The sequence below is a fragment of the Vigna umbellata genome, chromosome 9 (genome assembly GCF_029865625.1).
Source record: "Vigna umbellata cultivar VRB3 chromosome 9, Vumbellata_1.0, whole genome shotgun sequence".
Lineage (NCBI taxonomy): Eukaryota > Viridiplantae > Streptophyta > Magnoliopsida > Fabales > Fabaceae > Vigna > Vigna umbellata.
The window spans coordinates 19,327,550-19,355,052 of NC_142173.1; the positions used below are offsets into that span (position 1 = coordinate 19,327,550).

Genomic DNA, 27,503 nt, shown 5'->3' on the forward strand with positions numbered 1-27,503 from the left:
TATAACACTAATTTTAAGAATTTAAATTAAATTTAATATACATTTTATAAAATAATATTAAAATTTATGTTCTTGGGTATAAAACAAGCAAGGAATTAAATATGTCATCACGTTAATTAATACTCAACACTAAACTTAACGACGAAGAATTTTACCCACACGCGTTGATAAATAAAGATCTTCATTTAGAAAGTTTACTTTTATGATTAATTATTAAAGTATGATATTTTTAATTTTGTAGTAGAAAAATGGAACATAAAACAGCAATAAATAAAAACGCAGGAAAACATTAAAATAATATTAAGAACCAACCACTCCACCCAATATTTTCATCTTCTCCCTGTCTTCTCAGCTTCTTCTTCTATCTAATATCTTTCTATTTCTTTCACTGTCAGTGTCTTCTTTTTTTCCCCCTCGTTTCAGGGAGAAAGAAGCTCGTACCTAACGCAACGACGTCGTTTTGCGACTTCGAAGCTCTGTGAATCGTTCCACGTTCTCTCTTCAGAAACTGAGGTTCCGTTTTCAGTTATATTTATATATCTCGGAACGTTGTTAATCGAAACCAGTGTTAGCGGTTGAGGCGCAGGGTTAGGTTTCTCTCTCTCACTCTCTTCTGCGCGAAGCTTTTCCGGAATGCATCTTAGCGAGCGGTTATCGAGCGCTCCGATCGAGGAATCGCCGGCGGTTTGATGGAATCGGCGCCGTTTGCGTTCCGGTGTTCGCCATTCCATGGAGTCCATGGTTCGGTGCTATAGTTCGTGCGCGTTATTCGGATTTCGTTGCAACCTTCGATTCGCCGTTGTTGTTTTCGAGGTGTGGATTCTGCTACTTCTTCACCAGTTTACGAATATTTTTGTTCGTTTTTTATCTGTTGTTCGGACATTTCTTTTAGTTCAATGTTGCTATAACGCCTAGGTCTTGGGATTTTTGTGAATAGCATGCTGAACTCTGCTTAGGATCTACTTTGTAGTTGGAGAATGTGAGTGTAGATTTATAAGAGAATTGGTGTTTAAACGTTATATTATCGGACTTGAAATTCGGTTTTACTATTTGATGATTTTGTTGTTGTATGGTGATATTTTTTTTTTCTTGTTTTAGAAATTTTCACGATTTGTACGAGTGACGAGGTAGTAAAATATATAAATAAATAGGGGATTAAGATTTAAGAATCAGAATGTCTTTAATTTCTATTTCAAAAATCGGTCTTAGTTTTCAAAATGCAACTAAACAAGCTTGCTCAGGCACCTCCATCTAACCATTCATTGCTTGGAAGCAAATAATTATGAAGTTTTGATTCATAATGTTTGTTTAAAACATTGCATGAAAGTGTTGTCAGTATGGTTTCTAAAGTTGGATATCTATTGTTATATCCTGCATCAGATTGTATTGATATTGGCATGGTTGGAAGTCTATAATGCAAAGCTCCCAGAACACGGATTTCATGGGGGAGGTTTGGAAGGGAGGAGTGAGAACATTGCCTCACACTCTTGCATACATGACCAGATACTTGAACAGAGAAAACGACCTGGTCGAAAGGTGTATTCCGTTACCCCACAGGTTTACAAGCCTGGTCTTTCGAAACGCCTCCAGCTTAAAGGTAGAGCGTTGCTTGGTATATCAACATCATCAGAGCTTCTAGGGATTGAAAAGCAACCTATTAGGATATATCTAAATTATGATGCAGTTGGTCACTCCCCTGACAGGGATTGCCAAAAGATCGGTGATATTGTCAAGGTGTGTATTTAAAATCAATGTAAAAAGGATTCAGTGTTAATATTGGTTTTCTCTTTCACATATACTATTGGTACGGTTTAATCATTATTTTTTTATGAACAGCTTGGGGAGCCTCCCATAACTTCTCTTCCTGGTTTGCCTTCCTGTAATCCTCTTGCTGATCCTCCAGTCTCTGGCGATTGTTGGTATAACTGCACTTCTGAAGATATCTCAGGAGAGGACAAAAAACATCGCCTTCGTAAGGTTTGTTGGGATTTTACCTTTTTCTTTTCTATTTAATTATAAACTGTTTTACTTGATTGATAATAAAAAAAGTGCGTCCTGTTGCCATAAAGAATTAAAGGTCTGGATATGCCTGAATTCCAGAGAATTATATGATCCACTATATGGGTCCATAGTAGGCAGCCTTACCTTGCAACACAGCTTGAGTCAAATCACATAGCCACAAGTCCAACTGTTACGTTGATGCTCCTCCTCATCATGCCAATTATGTTATGTGATTCTGTGTCATTTTTGGCAGTTTTCTATTTATTGTTTGTCATGGTGGTGTTAGCTAGAGCTATACTATAAATATTGGATTGAGATATTTATCATTAGTAGAAACTTATTGCAGGCATTAGGTCAGTCAGCTGACTGGTTTAGAAGGGTATTGTCTGTGGAGCCTGTGAAGGGGAACTTGCGATTAAGTGGATACTCTGCATGTGGACAAGATGGAGGTGTGCAGCTCCCTCATGCCTATGTTGAAGGTATGATTCATTTGTTGGCCTTCTGTTGAAAGTGTAGTTCTTATAAAGCTTTTGGTTAACTGTACTACTAAATTTATGATGTCTTTGTTTGCCTTCCCTAGAGGGAGTCTCTGATGCCGACTTAGTTCTCTTGGTGACTACAAGACCTACTACTGGGAATACACTTGCTTGGGCTGTGGCATGTGAACGGGACCAATGGGGTCGTGCTATAGCTGGTACATTGAATGTGTGGGTTTTAATGTTGTCTTTATCCCTGGGATGCTTTGTAACTGAAAGTGCTCTTTTGCTTGCTTGTATTTGTGTGCAGGACATGTTAATGTTGCTCCACGTCATTTGACAGCTGAGGCAGAGACTTTGCTATCAGCTACTTTGATACATGAGGTTGTTTATTTCTGTATAGAAAAGATGAGATTGCAAACATAGCTATCTATTTTGTGTCTTTGTTGATTTTATTTGATGCTTTTCAGGTTATGCATGTTCTTGGTTTCGATCCACATGCCTTTACTCATTTTAGAGATGAAAGGAAAAGACGCCTTGACAAGGTATTTGCTGCTCTTTTTGTGCTTTTACAATGCTATGGTATATTATAGATTTATAAGCCATTGATTTTCAAGTATACTTTCCTCCATGTTTGATTTGAATTTTACAATGTGGAACTGAACAATGGTGGGTGGCTTCTAACTTCATTTGATACATATAGTTGTTTACTGCTCTCTTTATTATAATTATAATTTATCGTAGTATACTGTCAGTCATGAAGTTTGAAACTAAATATAGCTGAGATTGTATTGCAGGTGGAGACAATTTTTAGCTCTTTTACATTATTAAATATTAATTTGTATTGAAAATAAGTTGATGAACTTTAATGAATATGGAGTTTGTATGAAAACCTTACAAATCTTTTGGCATTTAATCCTATTTTTAGAACATCCTCTGTTTTTCTTTCTGATATGATGTTAAAATCTGTTTTCTTTTTAAGCACTCCTTTTCCTTCTAAACCATATTGTCACATTTTGGAAACTCATTGTTTCTTGTGTTTCTAGGTTACTGAACAAGTTATGGATGAAAAGATTGGGCGGATGGTGACACGAGTGGTACTTCCACGTGTTGTCATGCATTCTCGGCATCATTATGCGGTAATTTCTATGGAACATATTCTCTATGATTTCAATGACAACTTTCCTGTTTTCACATGTACTGGGATCTTCATTAGAAGATTCAACTAATGATTGATTAGTGATTTATTGGCAGGCATTTTCAGGAAATTTTACTGGCTTAGAGCTGGAAGATGGTGGAGGACGTGGCACATCAGGTTCTTAATCTCATCATTTTCTTCTTATTTATAAGTGCCATCCTTTTCCTCTGGTCTATGTTGTTTCCACCAGACTTAGATTACATTGGCAAGCTGTTTTTCGATTGCTGAAGCTGGTAAAGCTTGAATTTCATTCAGAACATTTTATTTGTCTTTTTATATTTCCAATCCCTCATCCTTCCCCTTCCCCTTTTATTTTGAAAGAATAAGCTATCCTGGTGCTTTAGTCCAACCAATATTAGTAGAAAGACTAGTTAATCCTGGGTGTTGCAGTATAGCATTTATAAATTTTTGCTCAAATGTGGTTTATATGGTTTAAAATTTATATACAATATGGATATTGAAATGTTGAAATATTTTTGCCCTCTTGGTAAAATTATTATTCTGTTCTTTAATTTTTCCAAAAATACACTTGAATAATGAAAAGGTATGGAAAAAAAATTAGAAAATATCATGCATGATGTTGAAGTGCTGCTTTTAACTTATACCATCAAATTCATCAATCCGATTTTGATGATTGGGTTACAGGGTCTCACTGGGAAAAGAGGCTTCTGATGAATGAGATCATGACTGGTTCTGTGGATACAAGATCTGTAGTTTCAAAAATGACACTAGCTCTATTAGAAGACAGCGGATGGTACAAAGCCAATTATAGTATGGCAGACCAACTTGATTGGGGTCGGAACCAGGGTACTGAGTTTGTTACCTCCCCTTGCAATCTATGGAAAGGGGCCTATCATTGCAACACAACACAATTCTCAGGTTGTACTTATAACAGAGAGGCAGAGGGTTACTGTCCAATTCTAACCTACAGTGGAGATCTTCCTCAGTGGGCTCGGTATTTTCCTCAAGCTAATAAAGGTATGCATTTTCATGTATTCATTTTTAATATTTGAGTGCTAATCTGTGTATGGACTGTGTGCTAATCTGTGTATGGACTGTTGAGAGCTTTCATGTGTTGATAATCAATGCTTGGGATAGATTATATTTTATTAATGCTATACTACCAATTAGAACATTGTAGTAGAATGAATAAAGGGAAGGTCAGAGAGTGGGTAAAGGTGAACAATTAAAGTTAGGACTTAAGCATAAGAGGAGAACTAAACCCAAAAAACTAGTCTATTAGGTGGGAGAACTTCAAAGTTTAAGTTACATTTAGTAGCTCATTATACTCAATGTTCCTAACTTTGTTAGGGCCTATAAGGGCTGACGTCTATCACCATGTTTGTAGCAGCTAGGAGGGAATTTAGTTAGAACTGGAGGGGAAGTGAGAACCAAGGTCTCTCCAATTTCTTAGTGGAGTGCGTAAGGGAATAAATTATCTCAAGATACGTATATTTTGTACCCTATGCTCAATCTATCTTCATTGTATACACTTGGTGAGGAAGAACAAAATGTCAAGTGTCTTTTACATTCTTTCCGTATAAATTTCTTATATCTGGACACATTCTTACAGACTGCCAAGCGATTGTATTTTTGTAGATTATTCTAATTCATTTGTAGCCGTTGGTTTTTATCTTGTTTCACATTGATTTTTTGTCACTGGTAGATGTTGTACATGGTTTTAAATGCTAAATGAAGATTTGGCCGTAGAAAGTTGAAATATCATGATGCACTGGTTTGTGCAGGTGGACAATCCTCATTGGCTGATTATTGCACTTATTTTGTGGCATACTCTGATGGATCATGTACAGACACTAGCAGTGCACGAGCACCTGATAGCATGCTAGGTGAAATTCGAGGAAGTAACTCCAGGTCAGGTTTCTTCTTTGGAATGATAACATAGCCTGTTTTTACCATCCAATTTGTCATGAAACAGGGTGTATGATTTCTAAGTTCTAACTGTTATTGCTTTTTAATGCAGGTGCATGGCCTCATCGTTGGTGCGCACAGGATTTGTCCGGGGTTCTCTGACCCAGGGAAATGGCTGTTATCAGCACAGGTGTATCAACAATTTTCTAGAGGTATAGTTTGTAGTGTTAATAGTTTTAAGGAAATGCCTTAGTTGAAGTTAAAGATTGGCAGACAATGCCTTTTTTGATTGATATGGAGATGACATGATGCAATACTATATCCTTAGACAATGAAAGTCGGACAAGATCATTTAGGTACAGCAGATTTGAAAGTGTGTAGCCAATTATTGACGTTGAACTAAGGAATGAAAATTGAACTACTACAGAACTAGCCAGATAATTAGGTTGAATAACCTCCACTTTGTCCCTACCCACTCCAGGGGCTGATTGTTTGAGCAATGAATGACAGTCATTGAATTTTTCTTGTTCTTGTTAAAACAATAAATTCATACTTTTTGTTCTTTCCTCATGGTTTATATTATTGTAGATACTTTATATTCTGAATAAGTAATTATTTCTCTAATTTGCAACCAAATTTGAGTAGACACTTTCTTCATTAACATTTGAACGGGTTGCAACTGCTGCTTATCTTTTCTTTCACCTTTTATTGAATTGATTGGTGCATTTCCCTTCTTTTTCCTGTAATGTGAAACCACTGAATGAAGCTCCATATTACTTCAGGTTGCTGTGGATGGTGTCTGGAAAGTGTGTCCTCAGGCTGGTGGACCCATTCAGTTCCCTGGCTTTAATGGTCAATATTTACTGGTGTTTTCTTTGTTTACACATTAATGTTAGATTCCAGTAAGCTGATGGCTTGCTTTTTGCTTACCAATAGGGGAATTAATCTGCCCTGCATATCATGAGCTCTGTAACACGGATCCAGTGGTTGTGTCTGGGCAATGTCCCAGTGCATGTAATTTCAATGGAGATTGTGTTGATGGAAGGTGTCACTGCTTTCTTGGATTTCATGGTCATGATTGCAGTAGACGTAAGCTCTAATTTCCCACGCTGTGTTGCTTGTGTCTGGGCAATGTCCAGTACATGGGCAGTATTCATTTTACTTTGATTGCTAAAATATTACCTTCTGTGTAGTGGTACAATATTTGTTTATGCTTTGTTTTATTAATTATTGTTCTCTTCGCATATTCCAGGTTACTGTCCCAGCAATTGCACTGGCAAGGGGGTGTGCCTCACCAGTGGAATATGTGAATGTAAAACTGGCTATACTGGCATTGACTGTTCCACTGGTACATTTCAAGTTCTATACTTTGTAGTTTCTTGCTTAAAAATTGTAACAGTAAATAAATTATCCTAATCTTTTAGCATTAGTTAGATAATCACGGATGAGCTTTTGAATAGTATTTACATTGTTAGCCAATATGATGTATATTCGAGTGCTAGAACATATGGACTATATTGTGGTCCTGCAGGATAATTAGGCTCAGTTCAATTCATGAAGGCTCCTAGTTTATGTACCTCCTCCTTCCCCAAATGTTTGGATTGCACTTACATGTTAAATTTAAACTTATTTAGTGAATCTGTTGAACAATATTTCTAGTAGGAAAATCTTTAATTGTTGTCCCTGATATTACATGCAGCTGTTTGTGATGAGCAGTGCAGTCTTCATGGTGGAGTTTGTGATAATGGAGTTTGTGAATTCCGTTGTTCTGACTATGCGGGATATACTTGCCAGAACAGCTCCAGGCTCCTCTCCAGTCTTTCAATTTGCAGAAATGTGCTGGGAAATGATATTTCCGGACAACATTGTGCACCCAGTGAACCTAGCATACTTCAGCAGCTAGAAGAAGTGGTTGTGATGCCCAACTACCATAGATTATTCCCTGGTGGTGCTAGGAAACTATTTAATATATTTGGCAGTACGTACTGTGATGAGGCTGCCAAAAGGCTTGCCTGCTGGGTAAGTTCTATCTTTTCCTGCCAAAATTATAATTTAGATTCCTTCTTTTTCCTATTTGTAATACGATTCATTCTTAGTCATGCTCAATTTTTCTTTTCAATGTGGTGTTTATTTTAATTTTTCGGTAACTAATTATTTCACACAATTTGAAGCCTTGCATGTGACTTTCCATTCTGATGTAACAATAGCACGAACCAAATTTATTTGGTTTTAAAACAATATACTGACGGTGGTTATTCCTCTAGCCATAATGTAATGCTGATTCTGACTAGTATGCTGATTCTAACATTGTGTCTTTCTGAGAATGACTGAAACCTTAAACTATAATTCTTTTTAGTCGTGTAATGCTTGATTACCCTGCTTCTAAATTTAGCTGTTCATTTAGTTGTAATGTTGCTTATTTATCTAAAACTTTTGGTGCATTAATTTCCAGATCTCAATCCAAAAGTGTGAGAAGGATGGAGACAACAGGCTACGAGTATGTCATTCTGCATGTCAGGCTTATAATCTAGCATGTGGAGCTTCACTGGACTGCGGTGACCAAACCCTTTTCAGCAGCGAGGGGGAGGGGGAGGGTCAGTGCACTGGCTCTGGTGAGATGAAATTGTCATGGTTTAATCGACTAAAAAATAGTTTTTCTTTGAGAAATAGTTCCTCAAAAGTGATATCTATAACAAGATATAGGCAGCTTTAGCTTCGATTGTTTTCTCTCTCTCCAGGGAGAGGGGTGCTTGGATTGTAACTTCACATGGTTATTTTAGGAGAAATAGGGGGCATGGAACGTCTTAGATTTAGGGCCTAACTCGTCCAAAATTGTCTAGAAAAATGGGATGAGAAGGCTAAAGATTTGGCTTTCGAAGAGAGCCGCTTGTAGAGAAAATTTATAGTCTTTGGAATTGCATAGGTGATGAGAGAAAAGCTGAAGTTTACATTAACTGACTTTTGGCCGAAGGCCTTCGGAGGGGAAAGAAAAATATTACCCTTCATTTGTTTTGCTGTATGTATAGTTTACAAAGTCTTCTTCATTTTACCCTTTTAATATGTTTTTTTTTTCTAGTATGGCCATTTTTTTTAGTCAGCTTTACTCTTGTTTCTTTGTTCCGTGCAATTTTATCCAACATTTTTTCTGTCGAACATTCTTCGTAACATTTGTTAACACATTTAGTTGAGTTCTGTTAGAAATAATTAAATTCAGTAAGTCTTAAAACTTATTTAATGTTTTTTAATTTTGTAATTTTCAGTAAAATTTGTTGTTTTACAACATGAGTTTGTGTGTTGAAAGGTATGAGCAGAAATAATTGTGAAAGTTAGTAGTATTAGATTTCATATATAGCCATGATTATTTAGCCATATAGTAAAACATCTTAATTTTTTTAACACTACAAAGTTCAATATCGAGGAAAAAAATCAATAGAGAAACTTGATCTATTTAAAGAAAACATCTTTAGATGTGTAACTACAACCAAAATTTGACAGACACTGATAATCTTGATGAAAAGTTGAATAATCCAAGAAAACACATTCTTGTGAGTGGGTATCTTCTAATTTGTAGCTGTAGTATTGTCCCAGAAAAAGAAATCAAACTTAAATATAAGACATTGTAAGGGATATGATATTGTTGGAAAAAATGTATCACCGTTGTCTAAAGTCAATAAAAGAATAATATTTTGTATAAATTTGTACAACACTTTCAAACCACTTGGTTTCAAATACATCCACAATTTTAAGACTAAAACTATAAATCTAAAGTCTATTATATAGCATTGACATTTATTTTTTGGTTTAATTCTTACTTGGTTTGTTTGTTAAATGAGTTTTTTTCAGTTTAGTACCTGATTTTAAAAGTGTATACATTGGGCCTTAAAGTTGTAAAAATTATATGAATTAAGTCCCTTCCGTTAACTTGGCAGAGTTAACTCCGCGTTGACATGACTATAAAATTTGATCTTTTTCTTTTCTCTCATCTGTTCTTTTTGTAACGTCCAACTTTTTTCTTTATATATCTATGATTTTCATAATTGAAGGACATTTTTTTTTTCTTTTTCTCCTTTTGCTGACGTGTTCCTCTACACATTCCCCTTCCTTCCTCTCGGCTTGACACTCTACCGTTCGGTTCAAAAATTCCTTTGTCGTTCGGTGCAAAGTTCCTCTGTCGTTCGGTGAAAAATTCCCCTTTCCTCTTCTCGTCTTGACACTCTGCCGTTCGGCTTGACACTCTCGGCTTGACTTCCTTCCTTCCTTCCTTCATCCAACGCTCGGCCACTATGTGCAACTGATTCACCCAGCTCGTTACTGTCATGCCTTGCACTGCGAGGTTGTCGTACTCATCTTCTTCACCAAACCTCCATAGCTTTGCGTAACCAGGGCACCATCGGCCCATCCCCTTCTCCATCATTCTCACGCAACAACCTCTATTGCGAAACCTTCACCAACCTAAATGGCGCCGCTGTTTGTAAAAGATGGAACAATGAATGAGACTGATGCACCGAACGATAGAGGATGCTTGAACCGAATGGCCGAGGACCTCTGCATTGAACGACCGAATACTGATTCACCGAACGGTAGAATAATGGGTGAAGAGACAGTTTCACCGAAAGGTAGAGGACGCTTGAACCGAACGGCCAAGGGTGAAGGAGATGATAGGAAGATCAGAGGAGAGAGGAAAAAAGTCTATTCACTCACTAACTGCTTTTAATTAATGTTGAGAGGAATAGAAAAGAGAGAAAAAAGATGGCAGGAAGAGCAGGGGAGAGAGAAAAAAAGTGCAGCCACGTCAGTACGGAGTTAACTCTGTTTATGCCAATTTAACGAAAGAGACTTAATTCATACAATTTTTACAACTTTAGGATTCAATGTATACACTTTTAAAACCGGGTACTAAACTAAAAAAACTCACTTAACATAGAGACCAAGTAAGCAATTAAACCTTATTTTTTTTACTTATTTTAGGTTGTGAGACTTATTATGTAGTCATTGACATTTATCTTTTTACTTATTTTAGGTTATGTATATTTTCACTGTACTCAGTCAATAGTGTGTTGAGAACACTATTTATTATGAAGTAGACAACAATTTGAAAGAGAAAGCTTCAAAATTTTAAAGGAATAGAAGCATGTTAATCCTAACACTATTAATTTGTGTACTTTTAATTTTGGTGGTGAGTACGAGGATAAATAAGTATGTGCGTAATGGAAGGATTTAAAGGATCTCACGCCCACAATTAATTTGTGTACTTTTAATTTTGGTATCAAAATGAAGTTCAATTACAGAAATAACTTAAACATATTATTGTGAAGAATCTTACAAAATTAACGTCAACATATTCATAATGTTTAATAGGACATTCGATTCAAACAAATTCACCAACAATAAACTTAGTCTGTTCCAAAATTTCACAAATAGTCTTGTTTTCAAGAGAATGAGAAAAAGATAGATGCAGGAATATCTAACATAAACATTGATTTGGATAAAGAAATAATCATAAGCTTATTCCCACACCTCATTTTTTTTAAAAGTGAATTCCCACTCTTAATCTTCATTTGTGACCACTTTTAAGAGCACTAAGCATAGTTTTGAATATTCATGATAGAAAAACTTAAGTAAATTATCCACCAAAAGGAGTTCGTGTTAATCCTAAAACGGTATCATTTAATATGTATTATAAAGGTAAAATGATTAAAGTGAATTTTTGTAAAAAAATAAACAGAAATAAAAAGTAAAGAGAAATAAATGTAAAATAACTAAAGTGAATTTTGGTAAAAAAAAATTAAGAAAAAATAGTGTGAAATAAATGTAAAAGAAATTGCGTGAGAAAAAGTATCATATATTTATTAGTGGGCACTGATTTTTATGCGTGGGAAATTATTAATTTATTACATTAAAAAAAAGTAAGTGTGAGACTATTAAGGGCAAAAGGCGATTACATAATCAGATCCAGAACAGGTGCGAGTGCTGGAAGCGTCATCGTAAGCGTAACTGTACGCTGTTGGACACGCATTCTTGAAAATCTCCGAATAATGTGTCGCCGAACACGTTTGCGGCGTTCCGTGCTCGCCGGTGCAGCAAAACACCGACGTGTTAAAAGCGGCGCACGCGCTTTTGCACGCAACCACCGCGCCGCCGCCGTCTCTCACTTGCAATTCCTCCGGACACACTGTGTTCAAGTCCGCCGCGCACCCTGCGTACTTGCAGTCACCGGTTCCTCCGGTAGCCAGCACGCCGATGCCTACATTGTAACCGTCCACAAGACTCACGTCGTAGAAGTCCTTGTCGCCGTTACCGGCAAATCCGACGGTGAACTCTGCCAGAGTGGCCGGTGGAACGCCTGCCCCGGTGCACCGCAGTCCACTGCCGCAGTCGCCGGTGACGCATGTTCCGATGCCGGATCCGTCGAAGCTACAGCCGGTCCTGGCCCATAACCGGCCGGACCAGCCAGATGGTGCGGTGAGCTGAATCTCCGCACCCGGCTCCAGGGGGAAACCGCCGTCGCCGAGAGTGGCGACACCGTTGCCGGAAAGTGTCCCCGGCCAAACTGTGTAACTGCAACGGTTTTGGAGGGTGAACACTGCGGCAGATGCTACATTACCTGAAAAAAAACATATATAGTATACATCATAATATTATAGATGAATTATTTCTCCACTGAAATATGACTAAAAAATAATAAATATTTCTTAAATGAAAAATATTTTAAGAATGAGATTAGTTAGATTTATTTTATATTGTAATTTATTTTGGTTATATTTAAATTCAGTCAAACATAACTTTTACTGATCTATTATTAAATGAAAATTCATGAGAAATAGGTTGTTTACCTAATAAGAAGAGGAGGAAGTGTGGAAATGCAAAGGGTTTTGAGTTTGGATTGAGGCCCATCACTTTCATAGAGAAAAACATAAAATATGATTGGAAATGCAACAAAGTGTTAAAGTGAGAATGGAAAATGGAGATGCATCAAACTTAATTTATATTTGGGATTAAGCCTCTAACTGTTATTTAAGAATCTGGCATACTCTTTCTGTCACTAATTTAATACTGTCGGTTATCTTGTCGTGCTCCTCCCATACCCAAATACCTCCATCAATCAATAATTATAAATTCTAATAACTCTACATCAACGTATATATCTCAATATACCAAACATTACGTAATTAATCTATATAACTATATAACAAATTTATGTATTTATTTTTAAATTTTTATTATATAATATACCTTACTGTATCAATTAACTACATATATAATTATTATATTACATCAAAATAAGTTATGCTAATTGTTGTTTCTATAATAATTTAAGATTAAATAATGATGTAAAAATACTTTACGTTGTTAGATCGTATATTTTTCTTATATATTTATCGAAATGTAGAGGATACTAATTAACATATAAAGACATGTAAACAAATATAAAGCATTATAGTAAAAATAAAAATAATTTTAGAAAAATGATAACGTACAACGCCGGGTATGCGTGGCCATGGACGTCGTCGAAAGCCACACGCGCCGGTTTTGTATATAAAAAATACAATTTTAAATGAACTATAATATAATATTTATCAGTGTTGTTTGTTGAAAAAATATTTTATGCGATTTTCATTAAGTATTAAGGTAACATAGATATATAATTTGGTCTTTTTTAAAGACATTTAATAGAATTTATTAACAAAATAACATGCATAAAAAATATATAATTCAATAATCTATTTAATATTGCGTAAATATCAAATTACTTTTTTTAGGCCTTCTTCTATTTCACTCTATCTGCCTTTTTTACTACGCCATTGAACAAACAATAACATAAGATGAATCTGAAAAGTAAATGATTAATAAAAAAATTCCTTAAATGGCTACAACATGTAATCTATTAAACCATTACTCATTTTTCAAATAAAGGTCTTTGGTGTAATAAGTGGGAGTGACCCTTCTTTAAAAAAACACTAACCATTCCTATCTATAACCTAAAAAGAATATGGCTTATATGTATATACTTTAATAATGAGGTAATTTGCATATTTTATTAGCCAAAAAGAGGTCTGTTATCTTAACTGGAGGGGTTATTAAAATTCAATAGTAGAAATAATCAAAGCCATAAGAGATGAGAAAAGTGCCTTTTGTCTTTGCACTTCTATATTTTTTTTTCTATGTTCTTCTATTCTAAAGTTCTTTTATCAAGCATGGAAAGTTGCTTCTTCAAATTTTAATAATACAAATTAAAATGAGTTTTTCTTCTCTAAAAAATAAAATAAATAAATGAAATGGTATATCTTTATTTTTATATAGTTTGAACACTAATATTTGTAACCTTCCATTTGAATAACTAAAATAAAATATTTTATTATAAATATTTAGAAAAATAGATAATTCAATGTATATTAGTATAAGATTAAGACTATAATAATATCTCTCATATATATATTTTTACTATGATTATACCTGATCTAATATATCTATGATTCAGACAATTAGTTCCTCGTCCGCAAGAGGTGTTCCTACACCTGTATATTTATTTAATCAAACTAATAAGATGATAATTGTAAAGAGAAAAAACAGTACAACAATTATAAAATGGTAAACTAGCTAAAAACGAGATAGCATATATATAAAATACAATGAATATAGAAGCATATATACAACCAAACTCTTTTTAGATTCAATCAATAGAAACATTAACACGGATCTCAAGAGGTTTTGTACTACTCAAAAGTTAATATTTTATCATCATAAGAGTTACATTTTTCTTTAGATTATGATCTCTTACAACTCTTACCACATATCTCATTACATATCTGAACGAGGATTAGGATAATCATCAAGATTTTCATATGAATGTATACACTAAAAAAACATCTTCAATAAGATTTCCTCCTTAGAAATACCCTATAAGTCATCCATTCATACCAATACTTTACTATAATAATCAAATACAACATTAAAGTATTCATTAATATAATAAAATAAAAGGAAACAATCACCCAAATATGCATAAGAAAGGGTGATCAATGATACCAGAGGTGCATCTAATTTTGCCACAATAGGTACCTCATGTCCAGTGAGGAAAAGCGGCACCCAGCGATAAAACCTGCCTTAGGATGAATTTTAAAGACTAGTGACTAGCGACCTCGCTAACTTTTATTTCCTTCATTAACTTTGGTTTCGCTCACCAAATCATAAACTCGTCCAGCAAAAAACCAATTTAGGGAACCCAAGTCAAAGTAGCTCAATATGTTTACAATATTTAAATTAAAGTAAACTTTTATTTATTAATAAAGTTGAACATATTTTTATATTTTTATAAATATGATGAAAAAACAAAAAAAATAGAACAATTTTATTCAACCAATTTCAAAGTAACCATTAATCGTAAGAAATACCATTAACAACAATTTTATTATAAAAATATAAATTATATACGCAAAAAACAGAACCCGTAAAGTATAGATAATCAACTAAAAAGAATTATAAAGTCCATCCATATGTACTGTTCCTAAATTTAAACGTATATTCGATCATGGGTGTGATACGCTATACAGAGATTAATTGGAATCATAATTAAGATAAATCATAACATAAGGTTACCAGAAAAAAATAGATACGAAGTATATGAAAATGTGCACATGTTAATAATGATCAAGATGATGATCCCATTGAACAGAAAGTGATAACATAATCAGATTGTGAACATGTGAAAGTGCTGGAAGCATCATCGTATGCGTAACTGTAAGCTGTTGGACACGCACTCTTGAAAATCTCCGAATAATGTGTGGGCGAACACGTTTCCGGCGACCCGTGCTCGCCGGTACAGCAAAACTCCGCCGTGTTAAACGCCGCGCACGCGCTCTTGCACGCCACCACCGCGCCGCCTCCGTCTCTGACCTGAAGCTCCGCTGGACACGCGCCGTTCAGGTCCGCCACGCACCCCGCGTACTTGCAGTCACCGGTTCCCCCAGTAGCCCTCACTCCCATTCCCACGTTGTAACCGTCCACGAGACTCACGTCGTAGAAGTCCTTGTTACCGTTGCCGGAGCTTCCGATCGTGAACTCCACCAGCGTCACCGGCGGGACTCCTCCGCCGGTGCATTTAAGTCCCCCCGCACAGTCTCCGGTGGCGCATTTTCCGGCGCCGGAGTCGTCAAAGGTACATCCAGTCCGGGCCCAGAAGCGGCCTGACCAGCCGGACGGAGCTGTGAGGTGGACCGACGAACCGGGCTGCAGGGCGAAACCGCCAGAACCGAGAATGCCGGCGCCGTTGCCGGAAAGCGTCCCCGGCCAAACTGTGTAACTACAATGATTCTCGAGAGAAAATACCGTGGCAGATGCTACATTACCTGAAAATGTATAATCCAGACATTGATTAAGAAAAAAATTAGAAAATCGAAAATGGTTGGCTAATTACATCATAATAAAACCTTTAAGCGTGTGTTTTGATTTGAGCTGAATGCAGAGTAGAAGTTGAACATAGCAGAGATGATTGCAATTAGAAAGAAATAGAGGAAGAATTTACCTAAGAGAAGAAAGAGAAGGTGGAAAAACAGAGACATGATTCTGAAAGAGGAAGAAGAAGAAGAAGAAGGAGAATTGAAGAATGGAAGAGGTGGGGAAGTGAATTTATAACTGACCAACCGTTATTTAAGAAATGGAGTCCATCTTTTGGTGAGAAATTGAAGATTGTGGGTCATCTTCACATGGACATGCTAACTCCAATTTTTCTAATTGCTAAATAACCCCTAATTACACACACATATGTATGTGTATGTCTGTTCCAACCATCGTATTATAAGGAACATTTCTTTTAAGCAAATTTATTTTTTTGTGTGTTTCAAAACCTGTTTTTGTTACATTTATTTATATTTAAGATTTTTTAAACTTTAAATAATTTAAGTAATAAGAAAGTAGAAGTTACTTTTTTTAATAATAAGAAAAAATCTAAGAATATCACATTTATGTCTTCCCGTATAAGTATACATTAAAAAACTATATATGAAAAAAAAGTTAGGAAGATAAATATTACTGTTTTGCTATACTATAAATATATATTCAATATTTATAGCATCATTTATTTATATTATACTATTTCTAAATAATCGATTATGTATAATATATATATATATATATATATATATATATATATATATATATATATATGAATTCTTTTTTGGTGTACACATTTTTTTCCAATTTTATTATTTGTGTTTCTTCTGAGTTGCAGAGAAGTTAGGTTGTTAATTAATTCAATTCATCTCACCTTATTTTCCTTGTATTCTGAAGTTCGATATCACTTTGATGAGGATCCTAAGACACTGAAGGTGTTCCCTATTCCTCTTCGCGATTCTTTTGGTGCTACTTTGCACTATGACCGCCTTAGTATTTCCCCGGATGGAAAAATTTTGGCTGCTACCCATGGTTCCACATTGCAGTGGTTATCTGTTGATACTGGAAAGGTTTTGGATACAGCTGAGAAAGCCCATGACAGTATGTCCAATCATCAACTCTTTTAGTTGTTCCCTTGCAACATATAAAGTAATTTTCTATTTGTGATCTTCCTGTCCTTGATTATTGTTTTCATTTGAAGGTGACATTTCTTGCGTTTCCTGGTCTCCTAAAGCTATTCCAATGGGTAATGACGCTAATTACAACTTCTCTGCAAGGTGAGACGAACACCCTTCAGAAGAAACACGACGATAAATCCCAATTTCTCTGCAACTCAAACCCTAACTTCTGATTTACCTTCTCACAGCCACGTATGACCCTCTCTCAGCCACGTATTACCCACACAAAGCCACGTAGCTAACTTCAGTCCACCCTGTCAGCTGCTCCGTTAAAAACTTAACACCGTTTCCAAAAAGGACTTGATTGCACGCTTTTTACAAAAGATGGGATCACATTGAACTTCTAAAAAAAGGTGGGACCACATTGAACATTGGCCCCCTTTCTAGGGACCAAAAGAGATATTAAACCTATTATTTATTTACATTCAGTAATTTTTTTAAAATTTCAGTGATTACCTACAATAAAAAAATATACATGTGTTCATGTAACATCTCTCTCTTTAACTATATTTAAGTTTTTTTATTTAAATTTGTTAAATTCATAAATTATGAAAAAAAAGGACATTGTAAAAATTGAAGGATGATTTTGAGAGACTAACTAATTTCAATTTCTGAATTGCCTTGATAAAATTGTGATCACAACTTTATAAATAATTGGATTAGGTTGTCATTTTTACAAAGTATTACTGAATATAATTATCCATCATGACTGATGGGATTTACAATTGGATATTTATGTTAAGAGAAATAATTCTCTCGTGTTAGTGTAAAAGTTAGGTCTCCACGTACAATTAGTTCTAAGTTGTTTTGGTAAAAAATTATTGTCATTATTTTTATTTTATTAGTGAAATATTTATAACTTGTTGTTTATTTATTGTTATTATTTTTACTTTATTAGTGAGGTGTTTATAACCTCATTTTTATTTATTTATTGTTATTATTTTTATTTTACTAGTGAAATCTTGATAAGTTCGTTCTTATTTATTTATTGTTATTATTTTATGAGTGAGGTGTTTGTAACCCCTTCTTATTTATTTATTGTTATTATTTTTATTTATCTAGTAATGTGTCCATAACCTTATTTTCATTTATTTATATTTATACATATTTGTTTAAGTGAAATGTTCTTAATGTTATTCTTATTTATTTATCTTTATTATTAAAATTACTTTTATACAGTGCGATGTTAATATTTGACTCCACTTTTCTCAGTGAATTACTTGAACACGAAATGAGCCTTGTTTACCCATAAAATAAATTAAGAGGAGAACTAATATATAGGTTGTAAAAATGAGGAACCTTCGAAATTGATGCGAGGCCTTCAAGCCTATTCCTTACCGTCGTCCTTCACAGGGATAAGACGCAACAACTTGTACTATGTTTATGGTGATAATAATTTTAACTCAAAGAGAAAAAATTTAGTCTTTAGTTGAAGAACCAGAAGAACATAGGTTAGAAGTTATGAAATTGTTAGGTGAAAGGAGTAACTTAATGTAAAGGCACTGGACGAGTACTCGGAGGCGTAATACTTAAGTAAAACTATTTGTTTTCGGAAAATAAGTTATAGATTAGTTGCTTTGAAATTGAAGTGTGTTGTGTGATTGAGAAATACATATAATTATTGTATTGATATATATTGGATGAATTGTATGATTATGGATATTTCTAAAGAGAAATGTCCATATATATTGTATAGTATAATGTATACATTGGTGTAGGGACTCAAGCGTGAAGTCATCTTGACTTTACTAAATTCTCTTTCTCTTATAGAGAAGGGGATATAGGCGGTGAGAGTCGAAGGAGATTCCTAGTATGTGGAATCGCTACGAAATAATAGTATGACTTAAAGGATGGAAGGTAACTAACCCTGTCATGTTGGTTTTTGTGATAAGGATGGTAGTTTTGGGATAACAAGAAATATTGTTGTTAATGTTGAATCTATTGTATTAATGATTTGTGACAAGTGCAAGACTTTATAAGAACATGGACATCATACATATTCGAAAGTCTTATAGGTTTATTTGTGTCTAATTTTAAAGGATGAGTTGAATAATTAATATCTTATTGCAACTTGATTAATATGATATGAAATTTTCTATGATGACTTTTTATTACTGAATGAGAATGAATGGTATGAGAACTTTTAAAGTGAGAGTGTGTGTGAGAATGAATATAATTTAGGCTTGAATACCAAAAACTTATGAAATCATGTGATACAAGTATATTATGATTGTGAAAATTTTATTAATATGATCATTCATAAGGAGAAGTGTCATATTCAATAAGGTACAACTGTATTGAGTTTCAATTCAGAGAATGAAGTCATCATGATTCTACTAAACTCTCTCATACTCATTTAGATAATAGAGTTTAGGTGGTAAGGATCGAAGGAGGTTCCCAATCTAAGGAATCAGTATTAAATAATATTTGACTTAAATGACAAAAAGAAATTAATCCTATGATAGTTTGGAATAAGAATAAAGAGCTTTGTATAAGAAGAATGTTGTTCTTGATATTAAATTTAATATAGAGAAAATAAATGACAAGTGTATGATTGATACAAGTATTCAACTCATGAGTATTCTTAAAATTGAATCTAAATCATGTTATAGTTTTAATAGATGGTTATGAGTGTATGACTCATACAATATGATAGAAAAAACTTAATTATCTTAAATATTTACAACAATTTTCTTTTAAATTCTTTTATAAATTTATGATATAAATAACCTTATTTTTCGTTTCTTTTATAATATTTTGGTATCCACTTGCAATGATACCAAAGATCCTTCTATTAATATAATATTTATATTTATATTAATCAAATGAGAATCAAGTTAGAAAGAAGAAAGACTAATATTTTTTAGTAAATGAATTTGTTTCTACTAGTAAAAAAATTTTAATATTTATAATTAGCATTTTAGGAATTAGGATTATAATAATACTTTAACTATTTTTAACAACTTTAATAGAGGAGATTGAAATTGAAATTATATTTTATTGAATTTGACGTACTGAAATTAACATTGTTTTAATTTGGAGGACTAAAATAGTATTTGTTTTATATTTCAAAGATAAAATGGTAGCTGACTCATATTTATATATCTAAACAAGCTAATTAAATTGAAAAAAATAAAGTCTAACAAGCTGCGTGTATTAAGGTATCACATGTTTTCCTTTTATATTTAAATTATTTCTTTAGAAAATATCGGACAACAACATATAAAACATGTATCCCTACCTTCTATTTCCCCAAAATTCTTCCAAACGTGGTATATTCTAAATTTGATTTTAAACTTTCTTACTATTTATATCAAAATATCTTGATTCAAATAAACATATATTAGTTGAAGCATTATTTTTATCTCAAAAGGTGTTTCTTAATAAAGTTTTATAATGAGATAGATTCTCATGTCAAAAAAGAATTCAAAAAAGAGCTTATGAATAAATAGTTATTCTTTGATTTACTATAATTATTTATATGATTGATTTGTTATGATTTTATATAATTAATTTAACTATTTATATTAATTATTTGTAATTCTTGAATTTTTTCTTTGGATTATAAATAAAAAAAAATTTATAAGAAATAATATACAAAAATGAATCTCGATTCTCTTTTATTCCTTTTTCTTCTTTTCTTCTTATTCTAACCATTAAAATCTTTATTTTATAACAACGCCTCTCTATGCAGATAAACTAAAATTTAACATAATTATTTATTTAAAAAATATGAATAAATTGAAATTGCATTTACAGATTTTCTTAATAATAAAATCTATTGTTTAAACTTCAAATTAACATTATTAATAAGTAATTTTTAAAACAATTATACTTAAGAAACACATAAGATTTGTTTATTAAAATAAGCAGAGTTTTTTATTTTAAAATAAATCTATTAAAATATATTAAAAAGGAAAAAAATTGTTTATTCCACTAAGTAAACATGTATTTTAAGAAAATAAATTCCATTGGAATTCATTTAAATCACTTTTTTCACGTAGAATATGTAAAAATAGGAATATAATTTTTATCCTTCCTCGTTTTGATGGACTATTAACTCCTTGTTCCTATCGATTTCTTGGTCATACTGTGACAATTTCTAATAAAAAATTGACTTTGGAAAATACTGATTTTTCCTACAAAACAGCATTAGTAGCAAAAATGATACCTTTGATTATGTGACTATGAATAAAAAGAATTGAAAGAAAATTGAAGAAATAATTGACCCTGAAAATATAAAGTTGAAGAGCAAGATAGTACATTGTAATATAAAATTGAGAACACTATTCAGTGTTTTGTTTCTTGGTGTTATGAAGTGCATGAACATAGTTACTTAGAGGCATCAATTGAAAATTGAAGCGAGTTGCAAGAGCAAGATATGCACAAGATAGAACTACATACACTTTGAACCAAACCACAGAAAATAATGTAAAATAGATAAACATGGCAGTAAAAGAAACTATCACTGTAAAAGAGAATAGGCTCTTAAATGTAGAAATTTCATTTTCATTTTGCTCATCTGGGAAATGACCATGAATCTTGAAATCTGAAAGCAAGTGGTCCTTCATCTTGAACTTTTCTATTAACCATGATGAAGCTTTGCTTTCAGAAGCAGGAATCTCCTCCACTGGAATACGCCTTACATGCAAGTGCACCTCTGAAGGATCAACACCAAACACATTGTCCAGAAATGAAGGACATTGATTTTTGTATGCAATTGTCACATCGTACACTGCACGTGATTCACTCACAATGTTCAACAAACTTAACAGAAAAATTGAAAACAAAATCCCTCCAAGAAATAGTTATACGGTATTGTGCAAATAGACAGTGACCCTCATGTCAAAAGTTCATCAAAAAGACAGTACAGGCAAACTTGATATGTGATTTTCTGCTGAGTTTTTGGTTTTATTTTCCTCCTGAATCTTCAAAATACATCCATAGACACTGATTTTGATGTTTTAAAATATTTAAAAACTTTTTTAATATACCAACAACATCAGTTTATTTTGGAGGAACAACATATTACATGTAAGCTTGGACATGTGATGTAGCATTATATATATACACACACAAACATGAATTTAGATTCACTGATAAATTTTTTATATTATTTCTTTGCTGAGTCTTCAAAATATAAGGATTGACACTGATTTTGATGTTTTAAAATATATTAAAAACTTTTTTAATACACCAATATCAATTCATTTTGAAGACTCAGCAGGGCCACAGTACCACAAAAACACACACACACACACACACACACACACACATATATATATATATATATATATATATATATATATATATATATATATATTAAGACATACAAACTTGAAGTGATAGGGAGAGGTTATGGTGAAATTGTTAAGTTACTACATCATAAATAGTCACAACAGGATCATTTTGAATTGACTTTAGAGTCTTAGAAAAGAGGAAAGAAATTGTAAACCTGCATCCAATGAGCCTCGTAGGGCTTCCAAGCAAGCATGAAACCCCTTTGTTTTCGGAAGTAATACATTTTTCAGCACAGGGAGACCAGTTTCAGCAGCAAATTTTTGACTGTTTTTACTCTTCTGATCACTACGCAATGAAAGCAAATCATATGTCAAGTGTGCATCTCAATTGAACTATGTATTTACGTTTGTGTGGTATAACATGATCCACAAATTGCAGCATGCCAGACAAAACACGACATCAACTGCAAACAGACAGTATCAAATGAAATGATTTGTGGAACTGAAAAGAGTTGATGTTGATTATCCAATGACAATAAAAGCAGTTGGAAATTAAAAGACAAGATCCAAGGTAGTACGTATAATCTGTTCCTTCGGGAAAAAGAGCTAGCCATAAGGGATCTTGAGGATCCTTTAAAGTTGAAAGCTTTTGGTGCAGTATTTGCTCATCTACCTCCCACTTCCTCTCCACTGCAATGAACTCCAGAATGTGAAATCCCCAACCAAAGATAGGTAGTTTCATCAAGCTGTTTTTAAGGATGTACTTTATGCATCCCAGTGTCCCTTTTCTAAGTGCAAGATCCCACAAGTACATCCAATCAACCTCAGTTCTGTGATTAGCAATAAGCAAAACACGTTCCTTCATTGGAACACTATCCCCAGAAAACACAACTTTGGTTTTATTAATCTTTTCGAACAAAGATGGCCACAGAGATAACCAAAGTCCAAACAGGAATGACACTGTCTTCCTACTATAACGTATGCTGAAAAGCCGCAATCCTACAACTGCCACTGGCACAAAATACACTAAACACATAAAAGCTGTAGAAAGAAATACCACTAAACATATTATACCCCTCAACAACCTAAGAGGGGTCAAGGGTCGGTGCTTTAATCTATTTTCAGATTTCACTGGCCCGCTAACTTCCATCTTCTTCAGGAAACTGTTGAAAAACTTTCCTTCTGCAATAATGTACTGTAGTGTTATTTGATAATATCCAATTCTGGACAAGTATGCTAACAGCAATGGTATCAGACAAAAAATTGTTTATCAACCAGAATGTATTTATTGTACCAGAAGTAATAAAATCATTTAATACTTACATTTCAACTAGAAGTATTCATTAAATGTTTTGTAACCACAGTCAATAAATTGGGAACTACAGTATTTAGTATTTTCAATTGCTGTGTAGAGGTTGGATTTGGATTAGTTTTGATGTTTTAAATTATATTAAAAGAAATTTTAATATACATGTACTTCAAAAGATGGTATAAAAAATCCAAGGGAGAATTTGAACTCTACAAGGGTTGAAAAAGTTGCTTTCAGCAGACAATCCCAAATCCCAAGTAGCATAAGAACAAGACAGTAAGTACCGATACATTTAAATTGCAAAAAGATGGATTGTACAGTAGCATAAAATCTCTGACACAATAAATTTCAATATGCAAGAGAAGATGAAATGCAAAACCATCAACCACATGCACAGTAAAATGTTCAAGGGCACCATAATGCAGCAACTGACTAAATGACATGTGTGGTTAAGAAAGAGGAGAATGTTTCTTCTGAATTAAAACAAAGGTTTTCTGCTTTCATTTTAATTTTCACTTTTAATTACAAAAATACTCTGCATATTACATAAAGAAATATGATAGCAACTTTCTCTTATATTTATTTTCGGTTTTCACTGTTTCTTATACATGTTATGGAAACAAAAATAAAAATGAAATCAAGGTAAATACAGAAAACAGTTTTTAAAAACAAATGCTATTATCAAGGTTTTTTGTACTTGGACATCTACAATAGTGGGCACACAACTCACATTTTGTAAATTTCTGAAATATCAAGAATTGTAATGAAACAATTTCTTGAACAAAATCACATTTTAAAACCTTTCTCAGGAGTAGTAATTTTTTTTGCTCAAGAATTGGTTATTCTTTTTAGATGCAATCCTGTTGGAAACATGATTGACCAATAAATGCAAACACCTCTCTCATCAGATATTCAAGTCTTTGGTCACTGTGTTATGAGACACTAACCTCGTACACAATACCCAACCTTGGTTGGTATCTAGTATAAAAACTGAGGACCAAAACACACAGCAAGGCAAAAAAAAAAATATAAAGAGAAACTGGTCTTGAGAATCACTTCTGAAATAACAGGGGATTGTTGAAATTTGAAACTTTCAATACTTCTCTGCTATCAACTTGAAATTTTCAAAACTTCTATCTCAATAAATCTCCCAAAACCATCTTGGAATCCCAATGTTGAACCAGAGAAGGCAATTCCAAACCTACTTAGCGCACCAATTTCTCTGGCTAAACACCCCAACCCCATTTCCGATCAAAGAACAACAGCTTCCCATATTACAACCACCAGTTATTGGGGAATGAATAAACACGTTTCGAATCCAAAACCCTGTTTCCCATAATACATAACAAAAGTTAAACCGATAAAGAAAGCATTTTTTGAGAATATTCCAAAGTTTTGACCACCTCCCCTCGTTGAATCCAACACGCACACACCACCAACCACGATAAAAATTCCTCAGAAATACAAACAAACACGGAATTGAGATTCCATAAAGGGGAGATAATTAACACGCAAAGAAAAGAGAACCCAGAAGAGAACACGTAAACTTGAATAGTGGGTTGACTTAAAAAACTCACCTTGCGTGGAGATTCTCAGAGCTCTTGTTTTGCTCTGTTTTTCTTCTTATTGTTGGTGAGTTGAAGAGCAATGAATGAAACAGGGATTATGAATCTGAGAAATTAAATTGGGTTGGGGAAAATTCAGCAGCGGTGCCGCTCAGGGAGACCTACTGTGCAGCTTCGCTGTACAACAGTGAAAAGAGATTTGGGTCCACTTCGAGATCCCAACGGTGTTGTTTCAGAGTTTGGGTTGTCATTACGTTACTCTGTTTTCTAACCTTATTCTACCAACTTGCACTCTCATTTAATTGTAATTAATGCTTTTTAATTTACATTATCACAAAAACGTGCTTATTAAATTATATATATTGAATTTGAAAATAACAAATCAACAAAACTTGTACCATTAAAATAATGAATGATCAGATCTGTGAAAAAAAAACTAAATCTGCTAAATGCCGTTAAAAACCTATTAGATGCATTGAGTTTAAATAGAATGATAAAATAAATAGAAAAAATTATTTCACACACTTAAATTTTTTATATTCATTTAATATTTTTTTCTTTTTTTAAAAAAAAATCAAATATTTAAATTTTTATGATTATTTTATCTTTATATTATAACATTATTCTAAAATAAATATTTTTTTGGTATGAAAATAATTAAAAATGATTATATGTTGGGGTAAAGTACACATTTTGATCCACCAACCGCATTGCTTTGGTGTTTCTAGAAGAGAAAGAAACAGGGTTATGATTATTTGGGGAATGTTTTTACTACCGGCGAATCATTCGAGGAACATCCTTAATTCAGCTTTTCATGTTTCCTATGGCGTGAAGAACGATTTTTACACAAACTTATCTGTGTTCTATCTATGCTGTAACATTAAGTTCAACTTTATAACGTGTTTGATAAAATAGTTAACTTGTTTATCAGAATAATATTTTTATCACTCTTATTTCTTTATCAATTATTTTGTTACAGAGTTAAGTAAATCAAACTGTAATAAAATCTTAGGTGTTGATTGATATATTGTTAAATAAAAAGTTATATTTTGTCGATCAAACATAATTTTTTTTAATAATGTTAGAGATCTGGTCTAGATTTATGATTAAAATATTAAAACAATTTATATAAATTAATGAAATTCCTATTATAGAATATGATTTTATTAGTCGAGTTACGTTTAATATTTATTTTTATAAAATACGTAACATCCCAGAAATATAGCACAAAAATTATATACAGGTGTCAACATTTAATAATATGATAAAACAGTTATTATAATATTAAAGTCAATTATTACAAAAATAACTATAAAATTTTTCGAACTTTACAAGAGCTTCCTATACTACTATCGAACGTTTATAATATAACCGAACGATTATATTTACAGAACAAAACAGTGAACGGTCGTTTCACCAAAACTATCTATATTATATGACCAAACGGTTATCTCCTATTCAGCAGGAGTCTCACCGTCCAGCTCTTGTTCCAACGTAAGCCTTACTCCTTCTGCTCACATCCAACAAGGATGATCATTGCAATAGAAAACCAAACGACAACATGGATAAAAACATAAAATAAGGGTAAGCTACTATAATTCAATTAAGCATGCATTCGTACATGAAATAAAACTACAAATCATTACAAACCGAACGCTATAGCATACAAGAGCCAACGTAGATATAACACATAACTTGAATATCATAATTCACGTACGACTGACACTTGACATGACCATCCGGATTGTATGAATACGTAGCTTGAGGTCGTTCGTGCACTCGGGTGGTGTAGTAACTGGAAAACCATCAGCTGCCACCAGAGGTTAGTCCGTTATAACTCACCCAGAACCTATGGGCTAGGACCTCTCGCCATTCTCACACAATGACTTACCCATCTCTACTTCAGAACTGGTAATCATCAGAATATCAGGATAAACTCCGTGAATTTCACTATCCATATTCATACTTTACTACAACATTATCCTTACACTGAGACATTCCTCCCCGAAATTCTCTTCCACATTACTTGAAACATAAACTTTTACTTGAATACCAATAATACTTCCCATACATAATAGATCATTGCTATAAATAAGCAACCAGCACCAATCCATAACATCAGCATTGAAAGATCAAACCACATTTCATATAAGAAGATCGAACACTCAAATAACACCACCCTTAGTTACCAACGAACGGAAAGGATCTAAACAACAGACGAATATAACCGAGCGTTTATTTAATAGATATGACTTTGACATGAGCCGAACACAGCTTA

At 33.3% G+C, this 27,503-nt stretch overlaps 4 protein-coding genes across 5 annotated transcripts; 1 reads left to right on the plus strand and 3 right to left on the minus strand.

The window, feature by feature from the left end:
• The first annotated feature begins 329 nt into the window (after window positions 1–329).
• Window positions 330–8,622, plus strand: LOC148192813 (uncharacterized). The gene is made up of 17 exons (XM_088098077.1): window positions 330–813; window positions 1,381–1,734; window positions 1,837–1,977; window positions 2,348–2,480; window positions 2,582–2,695; window positions 2,788–2,861; window positions 2,948–3,022; window positions 3,524–3,616; window positions 3,732–3,792; window positions 4,321–4,653; window positions 5,421–5,547; window positions 5,657–5,756; window positions 6,327–6,396; window positions 6,481–6,633; window positions 6,797–6,892; window positions 7,244–7,563; window positions 7,997–8,622. The coding sequence occupies exons 1-17, from the start codon at window positions 730–732 to the stop codon at window positions 8,255–8,257; spliced, it is 2,589 nt and encodes an 862-aa protein (XP_087954203.1). The 5' UTR covers window positions 330–729; the 3' UTR covers window positions 8,258–8,622.
• A 2,734-nt stretch (window positions 8,623–11,356) lies between these two features.
• Window positions 11,357–12,490, minus strand: LOC124831188 (pathogenesis-related thaumatin-like protein 3.5). The gene is made up of 2 exons (XM_047305100.2): window positions 12,378–12,490; window positions 11,357–12,148 (listed from the first exon to the last, which is right to left on the minus strand). Exons 1-2 carry the CDS (start codon window positions 12,457–12,459, stop codon window positions 11,466–11,468), a joined length of 765 nt encoding a protein of 254 aa, XP_047161056.1. The 5' UTR covers window positions 12,460–12,490; the 3' UTR covers window positions 11,357–11,465.
• Window positions 12,491–15,039: 2,549 nt separating this feature from the next.
• LOC148192814 (pathogenesis-related thaumatin-like protein 3.5) lies at window positions 15,040–16,196 on the minus strand. Its single transcript, XM_088098431.1, has 2 exons — window positions 16,067–16,196; window positions 15,040–15,890 (listed from the first exon to the last, which is right to left on the minus strand). The coding sequence occupies exons 1-2, from the start codon at window positions 16,101–16,103 to the stop codon at window positions 15,193–15,195; spliced, it is 735 nt and encodes a 244-aa protein (XP_087954557.1). The 5' UTR covers window positions 16,104–16,196; the 3' UTR covers window positions 15,040–15,192.
• Window positions 16,197–21,350: 5,154 nt separating this feature from the next.
• On the minus strand, window positions 21,351–25,471 carry LOC148192815 (putative 1-acyl-sn-glycerol-3-phosphate acyltransferase 4). 2 transcript variants are annotated; one of them, XM_047305104.2, is made up of 4 exons: window positions 25,238–25,471; window positions 22,930–23,533; window positions 22,567–22,697; window positions 21,351–21,846 (listed from the first exon to the last, which is right to left on the minus strand). In XM_047305104.2, exons 2-4 carry the CDS (start codon window positions 23,499–23,501, stop codon window positions 21,398–21,400), a joined length of 1,152 nt encoding a protein of 383 aa, XP_047161060.2. In that variant the 5' UTR covers window positions 23,502–23,533; window positions 25,238–25,471; the 3' UTR covers window positions 21,351–21,397. The 2 variants fall into 2 exon arrangements, with proteins under 2 accessions (XP_047161060.2, XP_087954556.1); XM_088098430.1 differs by having other exon boundaries at window positions 22,930–23,546.
• Between the last annotated feature and the right edge of the window lie 2,032 nt (window positions 25,472–27,503).

What these genes read in the sequence shown, in the direction of transcription:
- LOC148192813 (XM_088098077.1), top strand. Translation starts at nt 730, where the DNA reads ATGGAGTCCATGGTTCGGTGCTATAGTTCGTGCGCGTTATTCGGATTT. An exon ending in AAAAACATCGCCTTCGTAAG is followed by an intron (nt 1,978 to 2,347) that starts GTTTGTTGGGAT and finishes AACTTATTGCAG; the next exon opens with GCATTAGGTCAGTCAGCTGA. An exon ending in TGGTCATGATTGCAGTAGAC is followed by an intron (nt 6,634 to 6,796) that starts GTAAGCTCTAAT and finishes CGCATATTCCAG; the next exon opens with GTTACTGTCCCAGCAATTGC.
- LOC124831188 (XM_047305100.2), bottom strand. Translation starts at nt 12,459, where the DNA reads ATGTTTTTCTCTATGAAAGTGATGGGCCTCAATCCAAACTCAAAACCC. An exon ending in CTTCCTCCTCTTCTTATTAG is followed by an intron (nt 12,149 to 12,377) that starts GTAAACAACCTA and finishes GTTTTTTTTCAG; the next exon opens with GTAATGTAGCATCTGCCGCA.
- LOC148192814 (XM_088098431.1), bottom strand. Translation starts at nt 16,103, where the DNA reads ATGTCTCTGTTTTTCCACCTTCTCTTTCTTCTCTTAG. An exon ending in CCTTCTCTTTCTTCTCTTAG is followed by an intron (nt 15,891 to 16,066) that starts GTAAATTCTTCC and finishes ATACATTTTCAG; the next exon opens with GTAATGTAGCATCTGCCACG.
- LOC148192815 (XM_047305104.2), bottom strand. Translation starts at nt 23,501, where the DNA reads ATGGAAGTTAGCGGGCCAGTGAAATCTGAAAATAGATTAAAGCACCGA. An exon ending in CCCGAAGGAACAGATTATAC is followed by an intron (nt 22,698 to 22,929) that starts GTACTACCTTGG and finishes TTCATTGCGTAG; the next exon opens with TGATCAGAAGAGTAAAAACA. An exon ending in ACGAGGCTCATTGGATGCAG is followed by an intron (nt 21,847 to 22,566) that starts GTTTACAATTTC and finishes AATCACGTGCAG; the next exon opens with TGTACGATGTGACAATTGCA.